This window comes from Saimiri boliviensis, chromosome 8 (genome assembly GCF_048565385.1).
Source record: "Saimiri boliviensis isolate mSaiBol1 chromosome 8, mSaiBol1.pri, whole genome shotgun sequence".
NCBI classification, from domain to species: domain Eukaryota; kingdom Metazoa; phylum Chordata; class Mammalia; order Primates; family Cebidae; genus Saimiri; species Saimiri boliviensis.
In genome coordinates this window covers 18,720,908-18,740,398 of record NC_133456.1, presented here as the reverse complement: position 1 = coordinate 18,740,398, position 19,491 = coordinate 18,720,908, and the positions used below count along the sequence as shown (strand labels likewise).

The 19,491-nt window shown below is 39.6% G+C and overlaps 1 protein-coding gene across 1 annotated transcript; it reads right to left on the bottom strand.

Annotated features, from left to right (window-relative positions):
- Window positions 1–488: 488 nt before the first annotated feature.
- On the bottom strand, window positions 489–19,482 carry FBXO45 (F-box protein 45). The gene is made up of 3 exons (XM_039477402.2): window positions 19,005–19,482; window positions 9,646–10,002; window positions 489–3,671 (listed from the first exon to the last, which is right to left on the bottom strand). Exons 1-3 carry the CDS (start codon window positions 19,320–19,322, stop codon window positions 3,486–3,488), a joined length of 861 nt encoding a protein of 286 aa, XP_039333336.1. The 5' UTR covers window positions 19,323–19,482; the 3' UTR covers window positions 489–3,485.
- Window positions 19,483–19,491: the final 9 nt, after the last annotated feature.

The window sequence follows — 19,491 nt, the reverse complement described above, 5'->3', positions numbered from 1 at the left end:
GTTTATCTCTTCAAACTACTTGCTTCTTCAAAAGAACAAGAAAAACTAATATGACAGTCTATATAGTTTGGTGACTTAAAGTTAAAGCTGGGTATGGTGGCATACCCTGTAATGTATACCAGGTAATCCCAGCTGCCTGGGAGCCTGAGGCAGGAAGATTGCTTGAGCCCGGGAGTTCAAGACCAGCCTAGGCAATATAGTGAAACCCTGTCTCCAAAAACAAAAGTTCATTATATAATAGCTTCTTTATAGTTTAGGGTTCTGTTATTTTTGAAACTCTTTCTCTACTCAAATCATTCTAAAAGGCAGAAAATGCCTAGTCGTTGAACAATGGTTTCAAATATTCAACTGTGTAAATCCTACTGGCTTTAGGTGTCTTATCGAATCCGTATCTACACTTAATGTGAATGAGGGAGATGAAATAAATGGTTTAACATTCAAGTCAAATGAAAAAATAATGGCAACTATGAAATGACATTAACCACAAATTCCTTGTATGAAAAGATTTAATGAATTATGAGTCATTGACCATTACATACTTTAAGCCTTAATATTCTTCTTTCCTATGTAAAACCAGGTAATTAAAACAGCCTATCCCAAGTGTGACAGAAGACCATAGTAGGAATAAGAATAGTAACGTCTGCTTCCACATCTGTATGCTTCGTTAAAGAACCAAAGGAAGTGCTCCGGGTTTCCCAAGTCAACAAAGTATAGTCAGTTACACTTTTCCTGATCACACTATGAATTGAAATAGAACACTACACTTTGCTTTTAATAGCACTTTTTATCCACAGCATAAGCACTTTCCCATTATTTTCTCCTTTACCCTCAATATCCTTGTGAGGTAGTGAAGGGAGGGAGCAAGGATTTTTTTTTTCTATTTTGCAGATGAGAAAACTCAAGGTGAATTTTAGATCAATGGTTCTCAACCTTGGCAACATGTTGAAATGCCCCAGAAAGTTTTTAAAAATCTTTATGACTGGGTGATATTACAGACCAACATCAGAATCTTAGCATATGGAACCCAAGCATCAGTGCTTCTTAGAACACTCCAAAGTGACTGCAAAGTACAGCCAATGTTGAGAACCACTGGTTTGGATGATTTATACTCAATCTTCAGGTGCAATTGTCTTCTACTTGAATGCTCTTCTCAGCACCAATGAAAAAGATATTCCATTTCTTTGAACATTGTAGCAGTTTCTTTTAATATTCTGTAGAGCTACTACTGGTTTCTAGTGACACATTTACCTATCGGCTTATAAATGAAGGCTCTTCATTACCCAGATGCTCATGCTATTAACCCCTATCGCATATAATTTGCAAATGAGATATTCAGGAACTTAAATCTTTAAGAATGGCTTGTTGTTAAATATTTAGGCAATTATTTCATTCTAGGTCTAATATGCAGTAACCATGTGTTTCTGTTTTCCACTCAGCACCTTCAAAACTGTTGCAAATGAATGTTTACTAACAAAAGAGACAATTATAAACAAAATTCTCAACAAAACCTCTTGGAATGCCCTTATCACAACCTGAAAAAGACACAAGTACTTAAAGGACTTGATCACTTTCTAACAAGTGAATCTTCATCCTGAATCACTTCTCTTGTTTAATAAAATTTTAAACTTTGCCGAATTGAGTTGTTCTACACCAAGAAAAATCGATTTCTATATTATCTATATTCTCTAATACATTTAACATATAATTTCACCCTATACAAGGAGGTTTCTTCTTAACATGGACATCAAAAAGAATCTTTAATAGAGTTCATCTTTTCAAGCAATGTATCAAATACACAATAAATACTTGTAAACCTTTCAGGTGGCAACAACAAACCTTTGTTCTATGGCTGAAATCCCTTGCTTCATAGGAGTATTGACAATCTTAACTCTCAAGGAGCAGCCCAAGAATCCCAGCCGGCAGCTTGCTGTCCCTTATTAGATTTAAAACAAAATATAAATACATCAATAACTCAGAAGCACAAAGATTTCACTTTCCTTTGTCAATTCTTATGTACCTAAAACCATACAATTTATACTTTCATACAGAAAGATGATGTCAGTTTCTTTTCTAACAAAAGAAAAACTCTCAGCTCATGTGTGTTGGATTATTAATTCAAAAGCATTTTTAGTGATGAGAAATAAGATTTGTAAGTCAAAACAGGAGTTAATGTTAAACTCTTCTACAATGAAACCTTCAAATATTGCCAACCTGAAGTTTTCAGCACAAGGTGTTATATTTCAAGTCCCATGGGGGCAATTATCTATAATGAGGTTAAGAATATTCTTAACCTGTTTCAGGTGGGTAAGTAAACATTTTCTTTATAGCCCCAGTAACGAGTTTGAGGCTTAGATTAGTTGCATGATGTAAACAATATGAAATTAAAAGTTGTTTTGATAATATCTACAGCATTATAAGGTTACAAAATAAAAAGACCATTAATCAATTCTTTTTTTCCTAAGCTCTATGACTAATAGTTTTAATATTTGAGGCCTATAAGAGCAAATGGCAATGTTCTGGTTAGGAGACACTTTCTTAGAAGGCCAAAAACTGGATACCAAAAGATGCACATTATTATGATGTTGAGAACATCCTTACATTCTGATATATGTATAATTAGAAACAGATTTGTCTTCCCTCAATCTTTAGCCAGGAGATTGAGAGATCTTTACTATAATTTTGATAGTAAAAACAAAAACAAACCAGACTCTAACAGCCATGGGAACTATAAGCCAAAAATAATACAAAATGCGTCAATAAAACACATCTTCTCTTAAAATCCTCTTCTTTGTAGTTAATCCAACTGTCTCCAAATGTTATTCCAATTTTGTAACCATGTAGTGGTTTTTAAGAAATTAGAACTAGAACAAAGCAAACTGTTTGTCCTTTTTTTTTTTTTACAGTTTTTTTTTTAAACACACATATTGTATATACAACTTTTAAAATAGCTGCACAATTTTATATCTCACTTTTAGAGAAGTGCAGTCCAGGCAGACCATGCTTCTCAATATATTAAAAATATTAAATAAAACTCAACCAGTTTCATAATTTTCTAATAGTCAAGCTGGCCGGAAAAAAAGGGACTGGAGAAAGAACAGGCAGTTGTAAAATGGGATCAGTCTTCACAAACACACTACTTAAAAATCTTGCTATTTCCTTATCTTATCCCTTTGACAGCATCTCTACAGTCTCACCATTAAAGTTGGAAATAACACATTGCTAACTTAGAGACAACATCTGTTGCAACATGCATATGTCAACTGCCCACTCAACCAACTGCAACCCTGAGGATTTTTCTGGCCCAGTAGAAAGAGGAAACACGAAGATAATCTCTGGTGTAGAGTTGCTTCTCCAGTTTTCAACTTCATGTGTTTTTCAGGATGTTTCTTGGACATGCACATATGACACGGTCACTTCATGGTTCTACTTCCCATAAGCAGATCTCTCCTCCATTCTATATTTATTTCATCACAAGAAAGCCACCGTCATCCATCCAAAGGTTTTCCAAGGTAAACCAAAGTCACTTCTGTGTTGCCATATACAGCAGAAACTGCTGGATATAAGCAGACCTTTGGAAGTCCTCTAAATGCAACCCCCAGGAACTCATATCCACGTTCAAAAGCTAAAGTCTTATCTTCCATGTCCAAGATGACTCGAATTCTTTCTCCTATCTGCAAACAGACATGAAACGGTTAGAAGAAAATCTGCCAAAGGCACAGCTAGAAGAAACACAATACAAATCAAGAAGTTGCAAATATTAAGAACATATACCCTGAAAGCTATCTAGGAAAATCAGAAAGGGGCCAGGCGCGGTAACTCACGCCAATAGTCCCAGCACTTTGGGAGGCCGAGGCGAGTGGATCACAAGGTCAGGAGTTCAAGACCAGACTGGCCAACATGGTGAAACTGTGTCTCTACTAAAAAATAGAAAAATTAGCTGGGCATGGTGGCTCATGCCTGTGATCCCAGCTGCTTGGGAGGCTGAGGTATGAGAATTGCTTGAATCGGGACCCGGAAGGCAGAGGTTGCAGTGAGCTGACATTGCACCACTGCACTCCTGCCTGGGCTACAGAGCCGAATTCCATCTCAAAAAAAAAAAAAAAAAAAAAAAAAAAAAGCAGAAGGGAAGCTTTCTAGTCAGGAGGAAACATCTATAAAAAAAGGACACACACCTGGCCAGGTATGGTGGCTCATGCCTGTAATCTTAGCACTTTGGGAAGTTGAGGTGGATGGATTGCTTGAGCCCAGGAGTTCAAGACCAGCCTGAGCAACATGGTGAAAACCCATCTCTACTAAAAATACAAAAATTAGCTGGGTGTGGTGGTGCAAAGTCCATATTGCACCACTGCCCACTGCACTCCAGCCTGGGTAACGCACACCAATCTCATCACAAATAGTTACTTTGATAGTTTTGTTTTTAAGACTCATATGGAATCTACATTTAATTACTAACAATTTAAATGTTCCACCTGAACACTGCCTAGATTGATTTTATTTACTCTTTGTTTAAAGGTTTTTCTTTCTTTTTTATTTTTTGAGATGAAGTCTCACTCTACTGCCCAGGCTGCAGTACAGTGGTGCGATCGCAGCTGGCTGCAACCTCTACCTCCTGGGTTCAAGCAATTCTCCTGCCTCAGCCTCCCAAGTAACTGGGATTACAGGCACGTGCCACCACACCTGGCTAATTTTTGTATTTTTAGTAGACATGTGGGTTTCACCATGTTGGCCAGGCTGGTCTCGAACTCCTGACCTCAGGTGATCTGCCCGCTTTTTCAGCCTCCCAAAGTGCTGGGATTACAGCATAAGCCACGGCGCCCAGCCATGTTTAAAGGTTTTTCTTGAGGTTAACACTAAAATCTGTAACTTGGCATATTTTACCACCGAAAAGAGCAATGTCAATCAGCTTCTTAAATTACTACATTATACATACAATGGAGTATTATTCAGCCATAAACTGAAATAAAATTTTAATACATGCCACAACATAGATGAACTATTAAAATATTATGCTAAGTGAAACGAGCCAGACACAAAAGCCTAAATGGTATGAATTCCATTTATATAGTATCTAGAACAGTCAAATACATATAGTCAATAGAATAGAGGCTACCAGGGGTGGGGAATGAAGGAAATAGGGAATGAACATACTAGAGATTTTGTGTTTTATTTGTATTATCCCATTTAATCCTCACACCAATCCTGGAAATTATCCCTATTTTACAGAAGTTGAAACTAAGCAACAATTACTCTTGGTGAAATTTGCAAATTTGCTTCACCTTTGAGCAAGTTGGGGTGAGGAAAAAGTTTTGGGTATAGAGAGGTGATGGTTACACAACATTGTGAATGTATATAATGCCACCAAATGGCATACTTATAAATGGTTAAAATAATAAAATGTATGTTTCATCACAATTTTAAAAATCACAGTAAGAAACATAGCTTTTAAAGTTTTTACAAAGCAGTTACACATATAATGTAGAATCATGAATAATCAAATCTGGCTCTAAAGTCTAAGGTAGAATATAGAATAGGCTTATTAAATAGTCAATTTGTGGTTCACAACTCCGAAACACCTGATTATTAAACGAAACTGGAAGCACAATATACCATTTTTTCCCATTTGAAAAAGCAAGCAAAAAAAAAAAAAAAAAGAATGCTTCATCTTTATAGTTTACATTTATAAAAGGATGTTGCATCTACAAAATTGGAAGCAGAAAGTCCTTATGTTTGCAATCAAAATTTAATTATTCCTGATTAGGATAACCCCTGCTATTGTCATTTACTTTCCTTCACTGTATTTCTGTTAACAGTAACTGCCAACATCTGCTTTTTTCCTCCCTTTTCCTACCTTACAGACTAACCCACACCCCATTTTATGGATCTAAAAACCTCCAGATCACCACCACCACCACTACTCCTACCAACAAAATATTAACAACAAACTAGAAATGTAAAGCTAATTTTGTTGAGTCTTTGTTTTGTGTTTTATTTGTATTATCCCATTTAATCCTTACACCAATCCTAGGAATTATCCCTATTTTACAGAAGTTGACACTAAGCAACAATTACTCTTGGTGAAATTTGCAAATTTGCTTCACCTTTGAGCATACAGCATGCCCAAAGCACAGGGAGGAGAAAGCAGAAGTCTTACCACCTTTAGGTGCCAGAGGGTAAAACTTGGGAGATGGCAGAGCAACTGGAAACTTGGAGGTGGAACTCCAGAAGCAACAGAACCACAGAAAGGATGAACCCCAAAATTTGAGAATTAACTGCCCAAATCCCTGAGTGACCACTATAATACAAAGACACAGGGTAAATCCCCCAGAAAACCATGCTGAAAAAGCAGCAAAGCTGAAAAAACTGAGCAGATGTTAGCTGCTACACATCACAAGAGACAGAGCTTATAGTTTGAGTTAACTGCCTACTAAAACAAGAAAACCTATACTTTTCAGAAGAATACAGCAGTTTCTAGAAACAAAACATTCAGGAGTTACTAATACATATTATCTACATGTCTAGGTTTCAGTAAAAAAATTACTAGATACGAAAAGAAACAGGAAAGTGTGATTCATATTCGGGGGAAAAAGAGCAATCAATAGAAGCTGAACCCAAGTGGGCCTAAATGTTGGATTTGGCAAAGACTTCAAAGCAACTATTATAAATATATCCAAATAATTTTTAAAAAATATAGTATAAGTAAATAAATAAGGAAACTCAATAGAGAAAAGGAAATTTACTATAAAAAAGAACCAAATGAAAATTGTAAAGCTGAAGTGTACAATAAACAAAATTTACTAGCCCAGCTCAACAGCAGAGTTGAGATGGCAAAAGAAAAAAATCTGTAAACTTGAAGATAGAACAACAAAAATTATCTAACTTAGGTGGGGCACGGGGTCATGCCTGTAATCCCAGCACTTTGGAAGGCCAAGGCAGGCAGATTGCTTGAGCTCAGCAGTTTGAGACCAGCCTGGGCAAAACGGTGAAAACCTGTCTCTACAAAAAATACAAATACTAGCCGGGCACTGGTGGGGAGCACCTATAGTCCCAGCTACTCTGGAGGTGAGGCAGGAGGATCGCTTGAGCCCAGGAGGCAGAGGTTTCAGTGAGCCAAGATCATCACGCCACTGCACCACTTCAGCTGGGGTGTCACAGGGAAACCCTATCTCAAAAAAAAAAAAAAAAAAAAGAAAAGAAAAGAAAAAAAAGAAAAAGAAAAGAAAAGAAAATTATCTAATTCAAAGATTAGAAAGAAACAAGGTTAGGAAGAAAACAAGAACACAGCTTGACAGGCACAGAGATAAGGACAATATCAAGCAGTCCATTTACCTTAATTACATTAAAGGTAAATGATTGAAACACTTAAAAGTTAGAAAATGAGACTGGATTAGATAGTCTCTGTATAGGAGATCCATTTTAAATACAAAGACAGATTAAAAATAAAAGGATACAAGAAGAAGGTACTTTGTAACTGTAAGCATAAGGAAGCTGAAGTGGCTGAATTCAAATCAGAAAAAATGGACATAAAGACAGTATTTCTAGAGTCAAAAGAGGTCATTTCATAACAGAAAAATAAATCAGGCAGGGAGATACAATTAGAAATGTATATGCACCAGTAGTAACAGAGCTCCAAAATACATGAAGCAAACAGTGACAGAACTAAAAGAAGAAAAAGACAAATCAGCAACCATAGACGGAGATTTCAATACGCTTCTCAGTAAATGATAGAAGGGGTAGGACAAAAAATCAGTAACACTATAAAGACTTGAACATTATCAATTGACTTCACCTAATTCTCATTTTCAGAATATTCCATTCAACAAAAGAATATACATTTTTTTCAGGCACACATGGGGCACTCATCAAAACAGACCACATATTGGAGTAAAACTAATCTTAATAAATGTAAAAGGACTGAAGCCATAGAGCATGTTCTCTGAAAAACAAAAACTTAAGGACTTTCACTTACAAAATCATTACAAGGGTAGTTACAGAACTTTCTTTTTAGTGATAAAGTCTAGACACCCTTCTCACTATAGTATCTGAAGATCCTAAAAGGATAGTGAGGAAACATTCTATGAAAAAAAAAATCCTTCCAGCTTTTATACCTCAGAAAATGGGATGTATTTTTGGTTCTTCTGCTTTAGTATGCCTGACTTGAGACCATTACTGAGGCTGGAGCTTTCTTTTTTTTCTTCTTTTTTTAAAATTTATTTTTATTTCTCTTTCTATTCTTCTTGAGTCTGGAGCTTTCATGCTACAAGTGGCTCTGAAACATGCAATCTCTAATTCTTTAAAGACTTCCAATTTCTTATCAGATTATTGTATATTACACCCTGCTGAGTGTATAGTAATAAATACGGCTTTTACAAATAGGAAATACGATTTTAACTCTAGAATCAAATGAGTAAGCCTTAAGCCTAAGATGAAAAGAATAAAATATAGCAGTTTGCCTGAATTTGCCTGTCTCTACAGAAATCACTGATGCCTCCAGCGGCTTTGAATCCACAAACAGCGGGTATGTGTGCATGTGCATACATAGAGATGTATTTATTGGGGTAAGGAGCTTAGAAAAAGACTTGGATGTGCCACGATATAGGAAAGATGGCCATCTAGAGCAGGTGTATTCAATTTTTTGGCTTCCCTGGGCTACACTGGAAGAAGAATTGTTTTGGGTCACATATAAAATACACACTAAAAATATCTGATGAGCTTAAAAAAAAAAAAAAAATTCAGCTGGGCATGGTGGCTCACGCCTGTAATCCCAGCACTTTGGGAGGCCGAGGCAGGTGGATCACGGGGTCAGGAGTTTGACACCAGCCTGGCCAACACAATGAAACCCCGACTCTACTAAAAATACAAAAATTAGCCGGGCATGGTGGCACATGCCTGTAGTTGCAGCTACTCAGGAGGCTGAGGGAGAATTGCTTGAACCTGGGAGGTAGAGGCTGTGGTGAGCCAAGATTGCACCATTGCACTCCAGTCTCGGCAACAGAGTGAGACTTGGTCTCAAAAAATAAAAAAAAAAAGCAAAAAAAAAAAAAAAATCTCATAATGTTTTAAGAAAATTTATGAATTTGCATTGGGTCGAATTCAAAGCCATCGTGGGCTCCATGCAGGCTGTGCAAAGCATGACATAGAGTATGAACTGGCAAACTATGGTCCCTAGACTACAGCTGTCCTGCTGCCCATAAATAAGGTCTATGGAATACAGCCATGTTCATTCACTTACATATTATCTATGACTGCATTTGTGCTATAAATAGAGTTGAAAGTTGAGACAGATCCTTACCTTGAAAATGACATTAAAAAAAAAAAGTTGTGACAGAGACCATATGGACTGCAAAGCCTAAAATATTTGCTACCTGGCCTTTACAGACAAGGTTTGCCAACCCTGATCTGGAACAAAGAGAGGCTGATTAAAGTTGTATTAGGAAACAATAATGAGATAGATAATTTATACATTTATTTAAACATTGTCAAAAAATCTCCTTGAAGTTTGGGAATTTGGAAAAATAAAAATAAACAATAAAAATAAAAGTTACCAAAAAGACAAACAAAACTGCTATGTAAAAATCTGCAAATTTAAAGCAGATTAAGGCATGATCTGACAAAGGCCCATACTTAAGAAAACCCCCAGTTTCTCACCTGGTATTTTGGTGCATTGTTGCACTGTGGAAAACTGCCATTGACTTCGCCATTATGTAGTAGATTATTGTCCACTAGATTCCAGCCCCAGCTCTGGTCATCACTGCCTAGCAATGCCACATAACCTTGGCACTGCATTGGGGCCCGTTTTGTGGCGATTCCAATCACTGCCACAGTGCCCAGAGGGCCCTCCCACCATACTTCCCATGCATGGCGGCCCTCACTGAAACCAATCTTGGTCCTTGCACCATCAGTGCTCTGAGCGATGGGGTTTCGATGTAAAGTAAAGCCATTCTTTTTAATGTAGACATTCCTGGAGCAGTCATTAGTGCTGAAGGCATGCTGGAAAGCACGTATCTAAAAAAATGAGAAACAGACCAAAGAAATGAAAATTTTATTTTTCTTAAATATTAAAATGTACCCAAACTTCAGGCTACATGTTTTTAAATAACCAAGTTATATATTTTTAAATAACACAAGTATTTAAAATAATGGCTAAAGTTTCAGGATGGTATACTAACAGAATAAATTGGAAAACATTAAAAATAACTGCCAACCGTTTCATCACTGACCAAAATTGCAGTATTTCCTCAGATTTCTCAAAACATCAAAAAAAAAAAAAAAAGAGAATTCTTGTATCTTAGAGATAATACTGTTTATGAATAAAATAATGATATCTGGGAATTGCTTTTAAATATCCAGAGATGGAGTTGGAGAGTGTGTGATATAAACATGAAACTAGACTGGCCATAAATTAATCACTGGTAAAGCTTGGTGGTGGGTATAAGGAAATTCATGAAACTATTTTCTCTACTTTTGCTTATATTTGATATTTTTATAAAAAGTTGAGAAGTACAGTTTTCATAGGGGCAATGCTGTCATCAATAAGAATTATATTTTACATAAAACAGAAACTTGAATCATAGCAGCATTAAAGTTTATGAAAAATTTTAGTAAACACAAACTACTTTAGATCCTCAGCCTACTTGCTGGATATGACTCATACAATAAAAAAGCAACCATCTCATTTCACCAAATCAAATAATCCCCTAGATAGCATCTAAGTTCAACTACTAGAATTTATAAAGAGAAGTTATCAGTAAGACAAGCTAGTTGACTCTTCAGTAAATACAAAGGTTTACGCTTCTGAAATAAAGAGGGTATGAAAATAATTCTATACAAATAATAATTTCTCATAAACAATTTTAAACTTTCAGTCTGCATGTTTAAAACTTTTTTTTAGAGGTCTCACTCTGTCACCCAGACTGGAGTGCAGTGGCACAATCATAGTGCACTGCACTCTTGAATTCCTGGGCTCAAGTGATACTCCCATCTCAGCCTCCTGAGTAGTTGGGGTTACAGGTTGAAGTCCCTAGGCCTGCCTGGTTTGTATGTTTTTAAAAAAATCCCTTCTTTACTGTAGCCAAATTACCCAAAAGCAGTGGAAGGCTGGGAGCTACTGCTTCAGTTAACCTGAGAAATCAATTCCAGAGTCACAGAATGTCAGCATTTAGGAAGAGCCTTAAAGGTCATCTAGTCCTTCTCAGGGATTTTAACTGCTAGTCAGTGCAAGAGGCCCAAAGAGAAGTCAGGTATCCAGTTCTCTCATCACCTGTTCATATATCATTCACCAGTACTTTACTGTTTTGTTGTACTGCAGAGCACAGATTAAAAAAAAGAAAAGAACTATTTGTTTCAGGTATTCTATGTATTTAAAAGGAGGCTATAAAACAGAAGCATTCCCAATTTTTTTCCCATCTGCTTTATACGTATAAAGTGTACTTATAAAAACAAAACATAAGATTCAATGCAGAGGCTGGGTGCGGTGGCTCACCCCTGCAATCCCGGCACTTCGGGAAAGCAAGGTGGGCAGATCACTTGAACTCAGAGTTCAAAACCAGCCTTGGCAACATGGCGAAATCCTAACTCTAGTAAAAATACAAAAAACTAGCTGGGCATGGTGGTGCACACTTGTAATCCCAGCTACCTGGGAGGATGAAGTAGGAGGAGTGCTTGAGCCCAGGAGGCAGAGGTTGCAGTGAGCTGAGATCATACCACTGTACTCCAGCAGCTTAGGTGACAGAGCAAGACCCTGCCTCGAAAAAAAAAAAAAGAAAGAAAGAAAGAAAAAAGATTAAATGGGGAAGGAAAATGTCCCCCAAATAGCAAATACTGTCTAAGTAACTCGAAAGAATAATATCAATAATTCACTATAAATTATTTAACATTTCCCTATGCCTATTCTCCAATTCTTATAAATTCCAATTTCACATTGACAACCTCTTCCTCAAACGATTTTTTTTGAGATGGAGTCTCACTCTGTCGCTCAATCTCAGCTCACTGCAACCTCTGCCTCCCGAGTTCAAGCAATTCTCCCGTCTCAGCCTACCAAGTAGCTAGGATTACAGTGTGGACCACTACACCTGGATAATTATTATATTTTTAGTAGAGAGAGGGTTTCACCATGTTGGCCAGGCTGGTTTCAAACTCTTGACCTCAGGTGATCTGCCCACCTCAGCCTCCCCAAGTGCTGAGATTACAGGTGTGAGCCACCACACCCAGCCTCTCTTCCTCAAGTTTCTCGGACATCTTCCCGGGACTGATCCTCTTATCGTTTTCTTTTTTTGGTGACCATCCTTCCTCTGCCCACACCAAATTCTCCAAACTCAGTTCTCAGCTATCTGAATTATTTCCAGACCTGTCTTTCTAAAACAGCACCTTTACTACATCTCATCCCAGTTCTACAACCTTTGGTAGTTCTATACTTAGTACCATTATCAATTGTAAATTCTTCTGTCTGGCTTTCGAAGCCCTCCAAATCTGATTCTTCCTATTTCTCTTTCTACATTGATGTTGTTCTTCTTGCTTATGGTATTATATGTGCTTTCTTCTTCCACATATCCTCTAAGACCACCTTTATTAAGCTATCCTCAGCCAGGGTCACCCAATTCCCTTTGTTTCTCTCTCTCCTGAGTGCCTACCCACCACTTTCTGTACCACATAACTATTTAGTAGCTCTTATTTTCTAACACATCTTTAATCATTGATTCTAGTGAAAAATAACTTGCAAAAAAAAATCTAATCTAAATTGATCAAACCTCTATAGGAAATAGAGGACAGAAGAACATGTCCAGCAACACCATGGGAATGAAATCAGCAAAATCCAGGCGAGAGTAAACATCCTGGTTTCCTAAACATATAAGACGGGAGGTAGGGGAGATGGTGAGTGAATATGTAGACTAAAATAGCCTACATATCAACCTTGGTCATGGGAACCTTAAACAGATCTTGATTATAGAAAATGTAAGTTTAAAATGAACATTTAACATTTATGAGACAAGTGGCAATCTGAATGCTGCATTTCTGATATTAAGGAATTTTATGTAAATTTATTTTTAGATGTGATAACAATATTGTGATTATGTTAAGTGTCTTTATTTTTGAGAAACAGAAAAAGATACTGGAAACTTCATATAAAATGGGAAAACAGGCCATGTGCGGTGGCTCATGCCTATAACCCCAGCACTTTTGGAGGCCAAGGCAGGCGGATCACGAGGTCATATCAAAACCATCAAGGCCAACATGGTGAAATCCCGCCTCTACTAAAAATACAAAAATTAGCTGGGTATGATGGTGCATGCATGTAGTCCCAGCTACTCAGGAGGCTGAGGCAGGAGTATTACTTGAAGCCAGGAGGCGGAGGTTGTAGTGAGCCGAGATCATCACTGCACTCCAGCCTGAGACAGAGTGAGACTCAAGTCTCAAAAGAAAGAAATGGGGGCAGGACGCAGTGGCTCATGCCTGTAATCCCAGCACTTTGGGAGGCTGAGGCAGGTGGATCACGAGGTCAGGAATTCAAGACCAGCCTGGCCAATATGGTGAAACCCTGTCTCTACTAAAAATTACAAAAATTAGCCAGGAGTAGTAGTGCATGCCTGTAGTCCCAACTACTTGGAGGCTGAGGCGAAAGAATCGCTTGAACCTTGGAGGCGGAATTACAGTGAGCTGAGATTGCGCCACTGCACTCCGGCCTGGGTCACAGAGCGAGACTGCCTAAAAAAAACGAAAATAAAGACCAAATTAATAAATAAAAACAATCCATAGCCTCACAGTCCCAGGCACAACCTGGATTTTGTTATAGCAAACAGCATTAAGACCTAGCTTAAAATTTAAGTCTGAACTTTAGAGAATTCTCATCAGATGCCAAGTATGACTGAAATAATTAATGCTATGTGGTGACATGTAAAACATGAACCTAAGAAAAACACTAAACAGATTAACAAACTCCACTTTCCTGTTTTATGCTGTCCTAAACCTGCCCCCTGTCCCTCTCTGTTACCCAGCCTTCTGGAAAGTTCCATTTGATGCCTCCATCTTCCTCATCTCATTCACCCAGTCACCTGTCTATCTATGTATGCTGTTTTCTACAACAGCTCTCCAGTCATCCCCTTCTCTCCTCTACATACCTGTTCAGGTCCTAAGTATCTCTGGAATAGGCACTAACCCTTGCCCTCTCCAAATAATCTAGTCTAGTATTTTTAAAGTACAGCCTTAATTTTGTCCCTCTCCTATTCAAATTTCTATGGTTTCCAACTGTAGAACAAAACCCAAACTATAGTTGGAAGGCTATATTTCAAGGCCCTCCATGATATATCTAGTCCCATGATATATCTTTACAATATTTCCCACTATTTCCTTTCATTCAATCTAACTATAATATTTTATATCTTTAGCCCGGATCTCTCCTCTAAGCTCCAACCTGCAATAGCTGCCTATTTGAAATCTCTGTCTCAAAAATACTGCAAATGCTACTCTCCCAAAACTGAACTCATTGCCATTCCTTCAAACCCTAGCCTATTAGCCTGGGCAACACAGTGAGACCACATCTCTATAAAAAAAATTTAAAATCAGCTGGGCATGGTGCCACATGCTTATAGTTCCAGCTACACAGGAGGCTGAAGTGGGAGGATTGCTTGAGCCTAGGAATTCAAGGCCACAGTGAGCTATTATCAGTCCACTGCACTCCAGCTAGGGCAACAGAACAAGACCTCGTCTTCAAAAAAAAAAAAAAAAAAAAAAAAAAAAAAACGGAAAAAAATCTAGATCAAATGATCTCTGCATTATGTGAACCAAATACTAAAAAGTCATCCTTACCACTTCCCTGTTCCTCATCCCTATTTCAAATCTATTGCCAAATTCTGTAGATTTTACTTACTAAATCTGCCCATTTCTATCTCTTCCACTACCTATTTCCTAATGGATTTACCATACTTCTAAGGTCCCTTTCCAAGCTGTTCTCCATACTAAAGTCAGAAATAATCTCTTAAAATGCAAAATAATCATATAACCAATCCCCACACCTTCTTGCTTACAACTCAAAATGGCTTCCCTATGTTTTGGCCCCAGCCCACTTCTTCCATCTTATCTTAAACCAGCATCACTTTTGCTCTCTGTGCTCCAGCCACACTGACGTATTTTCTGTCCCTCATACTCATCAGGTTCCCTCCTGGAAGGCCGTTCTCTCTCCCCTTGGCCTATTTATCATCCTTCATGTCTCAGTACACAGATCACTTCCTCTGAGAAGGCCTTCCCTGATCTCTCTACCTAGATCAAATCCTCCACTACCGACAATCAGAGAACTAGGTATCTTTCCCTCATACTACTTACCAGACGTGGCTTTACATCTGTGTGATTATTTGATTAATATCCATTTCTTGGCCATGCGTGGTGGCTCACGCTTGTAATCCAGCACTTTGTGAGGCCCAGGTGGGACATCTCAAAAAAATAAAAATCCATTTACCCACTAGACTGTAAGCTCCATAAGGCAAGGCATCCATAAGAGTCTGTGTCTGCCAGGTGCAGTGGCTCACACCTGTAATCCCAACACTTTGGGAGGCTGAAGTGGGGGGATCATCTGAGGTCAGGAGTTTGAGACTAGCCTACTCAGGTGGCTGAGGCAGGAGAATCACTTGAATCCGGGAGCAGAGGTTGCAGTAAGCCGAGATCGCACCACTGCACTCCAGTCTGGGTGACAGAGAGAAAATCTGTCTCATAAAAGGAGACTGTGTCTGTTTTATTTGCCGTTGCATCTGCAAAACTGAGCGTAGTGCCTGGCACTCATTGTTTTAAAATAAAAATGTATGTTGTACAAACCCTTTACTTTCCTCTTGTCTTGCTTCTGTGCAGAGTACTTCCTCTTCCTAAAATATTCAACTCCTCCTCATCTTTAAAATTCAGCTCAAATATAACCTCAACCTTACATCTTCTCCAAGTCTCCATTCAATTTGTAAATTTCTCCTTTCACTGAACTTCTAGTATACTTTTTTTTTTTTTTTCGAGAGGGAGTCTCTCTCACTCTGTGACCCAGGCTGGAGTGCTATGGCATCGTCTCGGCTCACTGCAATCTCCGCCTCCTGGGTTCAAGTGATTATCATGCCTCAGCCTCCCAAGTAGCTGGGACTACAGGCGCATGTCACCAAACTCAGTTACTTTTTGTATTTTTAGTAGAGACTGGGGTTTCACTATGTTGGCCAGGCTGGTCTTGAACTCTTGACCTCGTGATCTGCCCACCTTGGCCTCCCAAAGTGCTGGGATTACAGGCATGAGCCACTGCACCCAGCCAACTTCTAGTAAGTATACTTTTAAAAAATGTCTGTAACGGTAAGGAGCAATTTCTACCACACATTAACAGTTATTTCCATACATTTTTTCTCCTCTACTAGATTTTTTTTTTTTTTTTTTTGAGATGGAGTTTCACTCTTGTTACCCATGCTGGAGTGCAATGGCACGATCTCGGCTCACCGCAACCTACGCCTCCTGGATTCAGGCAATTCTCCAGCCTCAGCCTCCTGAGTAGCTGGGATTACAGGCACGCGCCACCATGCCCAGCTAATTTTTTGTATTTTTAGTAGAGACGGGGTTTCACCGTGTTGACTAGAATGGTCTCGATCTCTTGACCTCGTGATCCACCCGCCTCGGCCTCCCAAAGTGCTGGGAATACAGGTTTGAGCCACCGCGCCCGGCCCTCCCCTACTAGATTGAAGACTTTCCTACTTCGCCTATTTGACTCCTTTTGAATTAATCTTTTACCCTCAAAATATTCAAGAAAAGTCCTACAATGTCTGAATGAACATGTGATTAGTACAAGTCTATAACGCCTATGATGCACATAGCAGAAAGGCCAAGTATTAAAAACTTCAGAAACCTAAAATATCTCTGTTAGGATACAAAAGAAATAGTAAGACAGACTGCATACATGGAGAGGAACTGGGTAGCTGGGAGACAAGGATGAATGGAAAACATTTTGCTGGATAGCATTTTGCTTCTATCGAAGCTTGACTCACATGGACACATGATCTATTACATAACATAAATCTTGAATCATGTGAACATTTCTATTATAAGTCAATTACCAAAACAACAACAACTCCTAGTTTAGACTGAGTGCAGCGGCTCCTGCCTGTAACCCCAGCACTTTGGGAGGCTGAGGCGGGAAGATCGCTTGAGCCCAGGAGTTTGAGACCAGCCCGGGCAACCCCTTATCTGTAAAAAATAAACACTTAGCTGGTGTGGTGGCACGTGCCTGTAGTTCCAGCTACTCAGGAGGATAAGCTAACGAGGATCACTTGGGCTCAGGAGGTTGAGGCTGCAGTAAGCTATGATTGTGCCACTCACTACACTCCAGCCTGGGCGACAGAGTGAGAGAACCTGTTTTAAAAACAACAACAAAAACTCCTAGTTTAAAACAAGTAAAAACAAAGCTTTATGGAAAAATAAAATCTAAACAAAACCTACACACTTCTCAAAGTAGGACAAAATTCCAATCTTCTGCACTCACCTATATAAATTAAAACCAGTATCCACTGAATACCTACCATGTGCAAATAGTCCTAATAAATTATCTTGCTTAATAGAAAAACTTTATAGTTGGCAATGTTCCTTATCTTCTATAACTAAAACTGGTGTTACTATAACATGCTTCACATGAAAAAAAATTTTTTACTTCTTACTCTGACTCCTGTTGGCAAGCTAGTATTAAAAAGCGATGTTGGCCCAGAGCAGTGGCTCACACCTGTAATCCCAACCCGTTGGGAGGCCAAGGTGGGCAGATCATCAGAGGTCGGGAGTTCGAGACCAGCATGACCAACAAGGAGAAACTCTATCTCTACTAAAAATACAAAATTAGCCAGGTGTGGTAGCACATGCCTGTAATCCCAGCTACTAGGGAGGCTGAGGCAGGAGAATCACTTGAACCTGAGAGGCGGAGGTTGCAGTAAGCCAAGATCGTGCCAATGCACTCCAGCCTGGGCAACAGCAGCAAAACACCGTCTCAAAAAAAAAAAAAAAAAAAAAAAAAAAAAAAAAAAAGATGTTATCCTTTGTTTTAGTTACTAATGTATTTATTATGTTTACTACATTGCAATCAGACTTTTTCTTCTCTTATATATAATCTTGGTTGAATGCTATACTGAATACCTGTTAACCAATCAACTGAACCCAAAACCAAGACCCTTTGTTTATATGGCACGAGAATCCTTTCAGCCCTACCACAACCTGTTCCTTGACATTTTTATTTTGTATATGAAGGCGGGAGGAATATGAACAAGAATCTGGGGGTCGGGGGGTGGGGAAAGGACGCAGCAAAACTGTAACCAGCATGTTAGATGACAAACAGAAGAGACACACACCATCACTGTGGTACTATTAAAAAGTCAGCAAGGAAATAGCCAATAATAGTAGGACAAAGCATTATGTTAATAGTATCCACGGATGTTTATAAAAGCCGGTATCTTGTAAGTTAGCAGGATTACTAGGAGTACAACTCACTTGTAAGCCTCAAATATAGTGGAGGGAATAAAGAGAACTTGGAGAAAACAATGAAAAAATGATTAAAAATTAGAGGTTGGAAAAGAGATAAATGTGGAGTGAAAGCCAACTAGAAACTAAGACCATGTCAAGGATACTAAGCCATGCTACCTTAACACGGGCTTATTACCTCATTATTTAATAGAATGAAGTCTGTTTGGAGGCCAGGGAGAAATTAGGATGAGGGCATTAAAACGTACAAGAGTGGTGGTCTGCCTTTAACCGGGAAAACTGTCAAAAGTTGAATGAGCGATGGAAACTACCTAGAAATTTGAAAAGTGGATCACGGAAGTGGGGTGGGTTAAGCAGCAGAACTTCGATCCAAAGAAAAGAGAATCTTTCTGTCGGGGGATGGTGAGAAAGGTATTGACCGGACCCGTGGAAAGGCGGGCTGGTGAGGCGAGGCGTCTGACTCAGAATCTTAGATGAAAAACACCGAGAACGGCGCCGAGGAGCGGAACTGGGGGCAGCGGTGTGGCCCGGGGCTCTCTCACCTTGGCCTTGTAGCTGGGCAGGTTGCAGAGAATGTCCGTGCGCAGAGCCTCTTCTGCCAGGCTGCGGGCGCACAGGCTCCGCCACACCTCGCTGTTCTCATCGCCGTGCAGGCAGCGGTACCAGTGCTTGCACACCAGGGCGCAGCTCCGCAGCTCGGACAGCTCCAGGTAAGAGAACACCAACTCCAGCACCCGGCTGGGCAGCCGGCCCCCGACCCCCGAGCCCGAGCCGGCGCCCGCGCCCGCGCCGCTGCCGCTGCCGCCGCTACAGCCAGCGCCGCCCGAGGCTGCCCCAGCCCCCGGGGCCGGCGCCGCCATCGCCTCACTAGCCGGCCCGAGGGCCGCCGCCGCCGCCGCCGCTTCCCGCCGTCTCTGCTCAGAAGGCCAAGCCTCTCCTGGAGACCGGAGCGGCTCGCTCACCGCCCCTTTCAGTGCCAACCGCCGGCGCCTTCACCACTCCCGCCCCTGCCCGGGGGCGTCCGCCGCG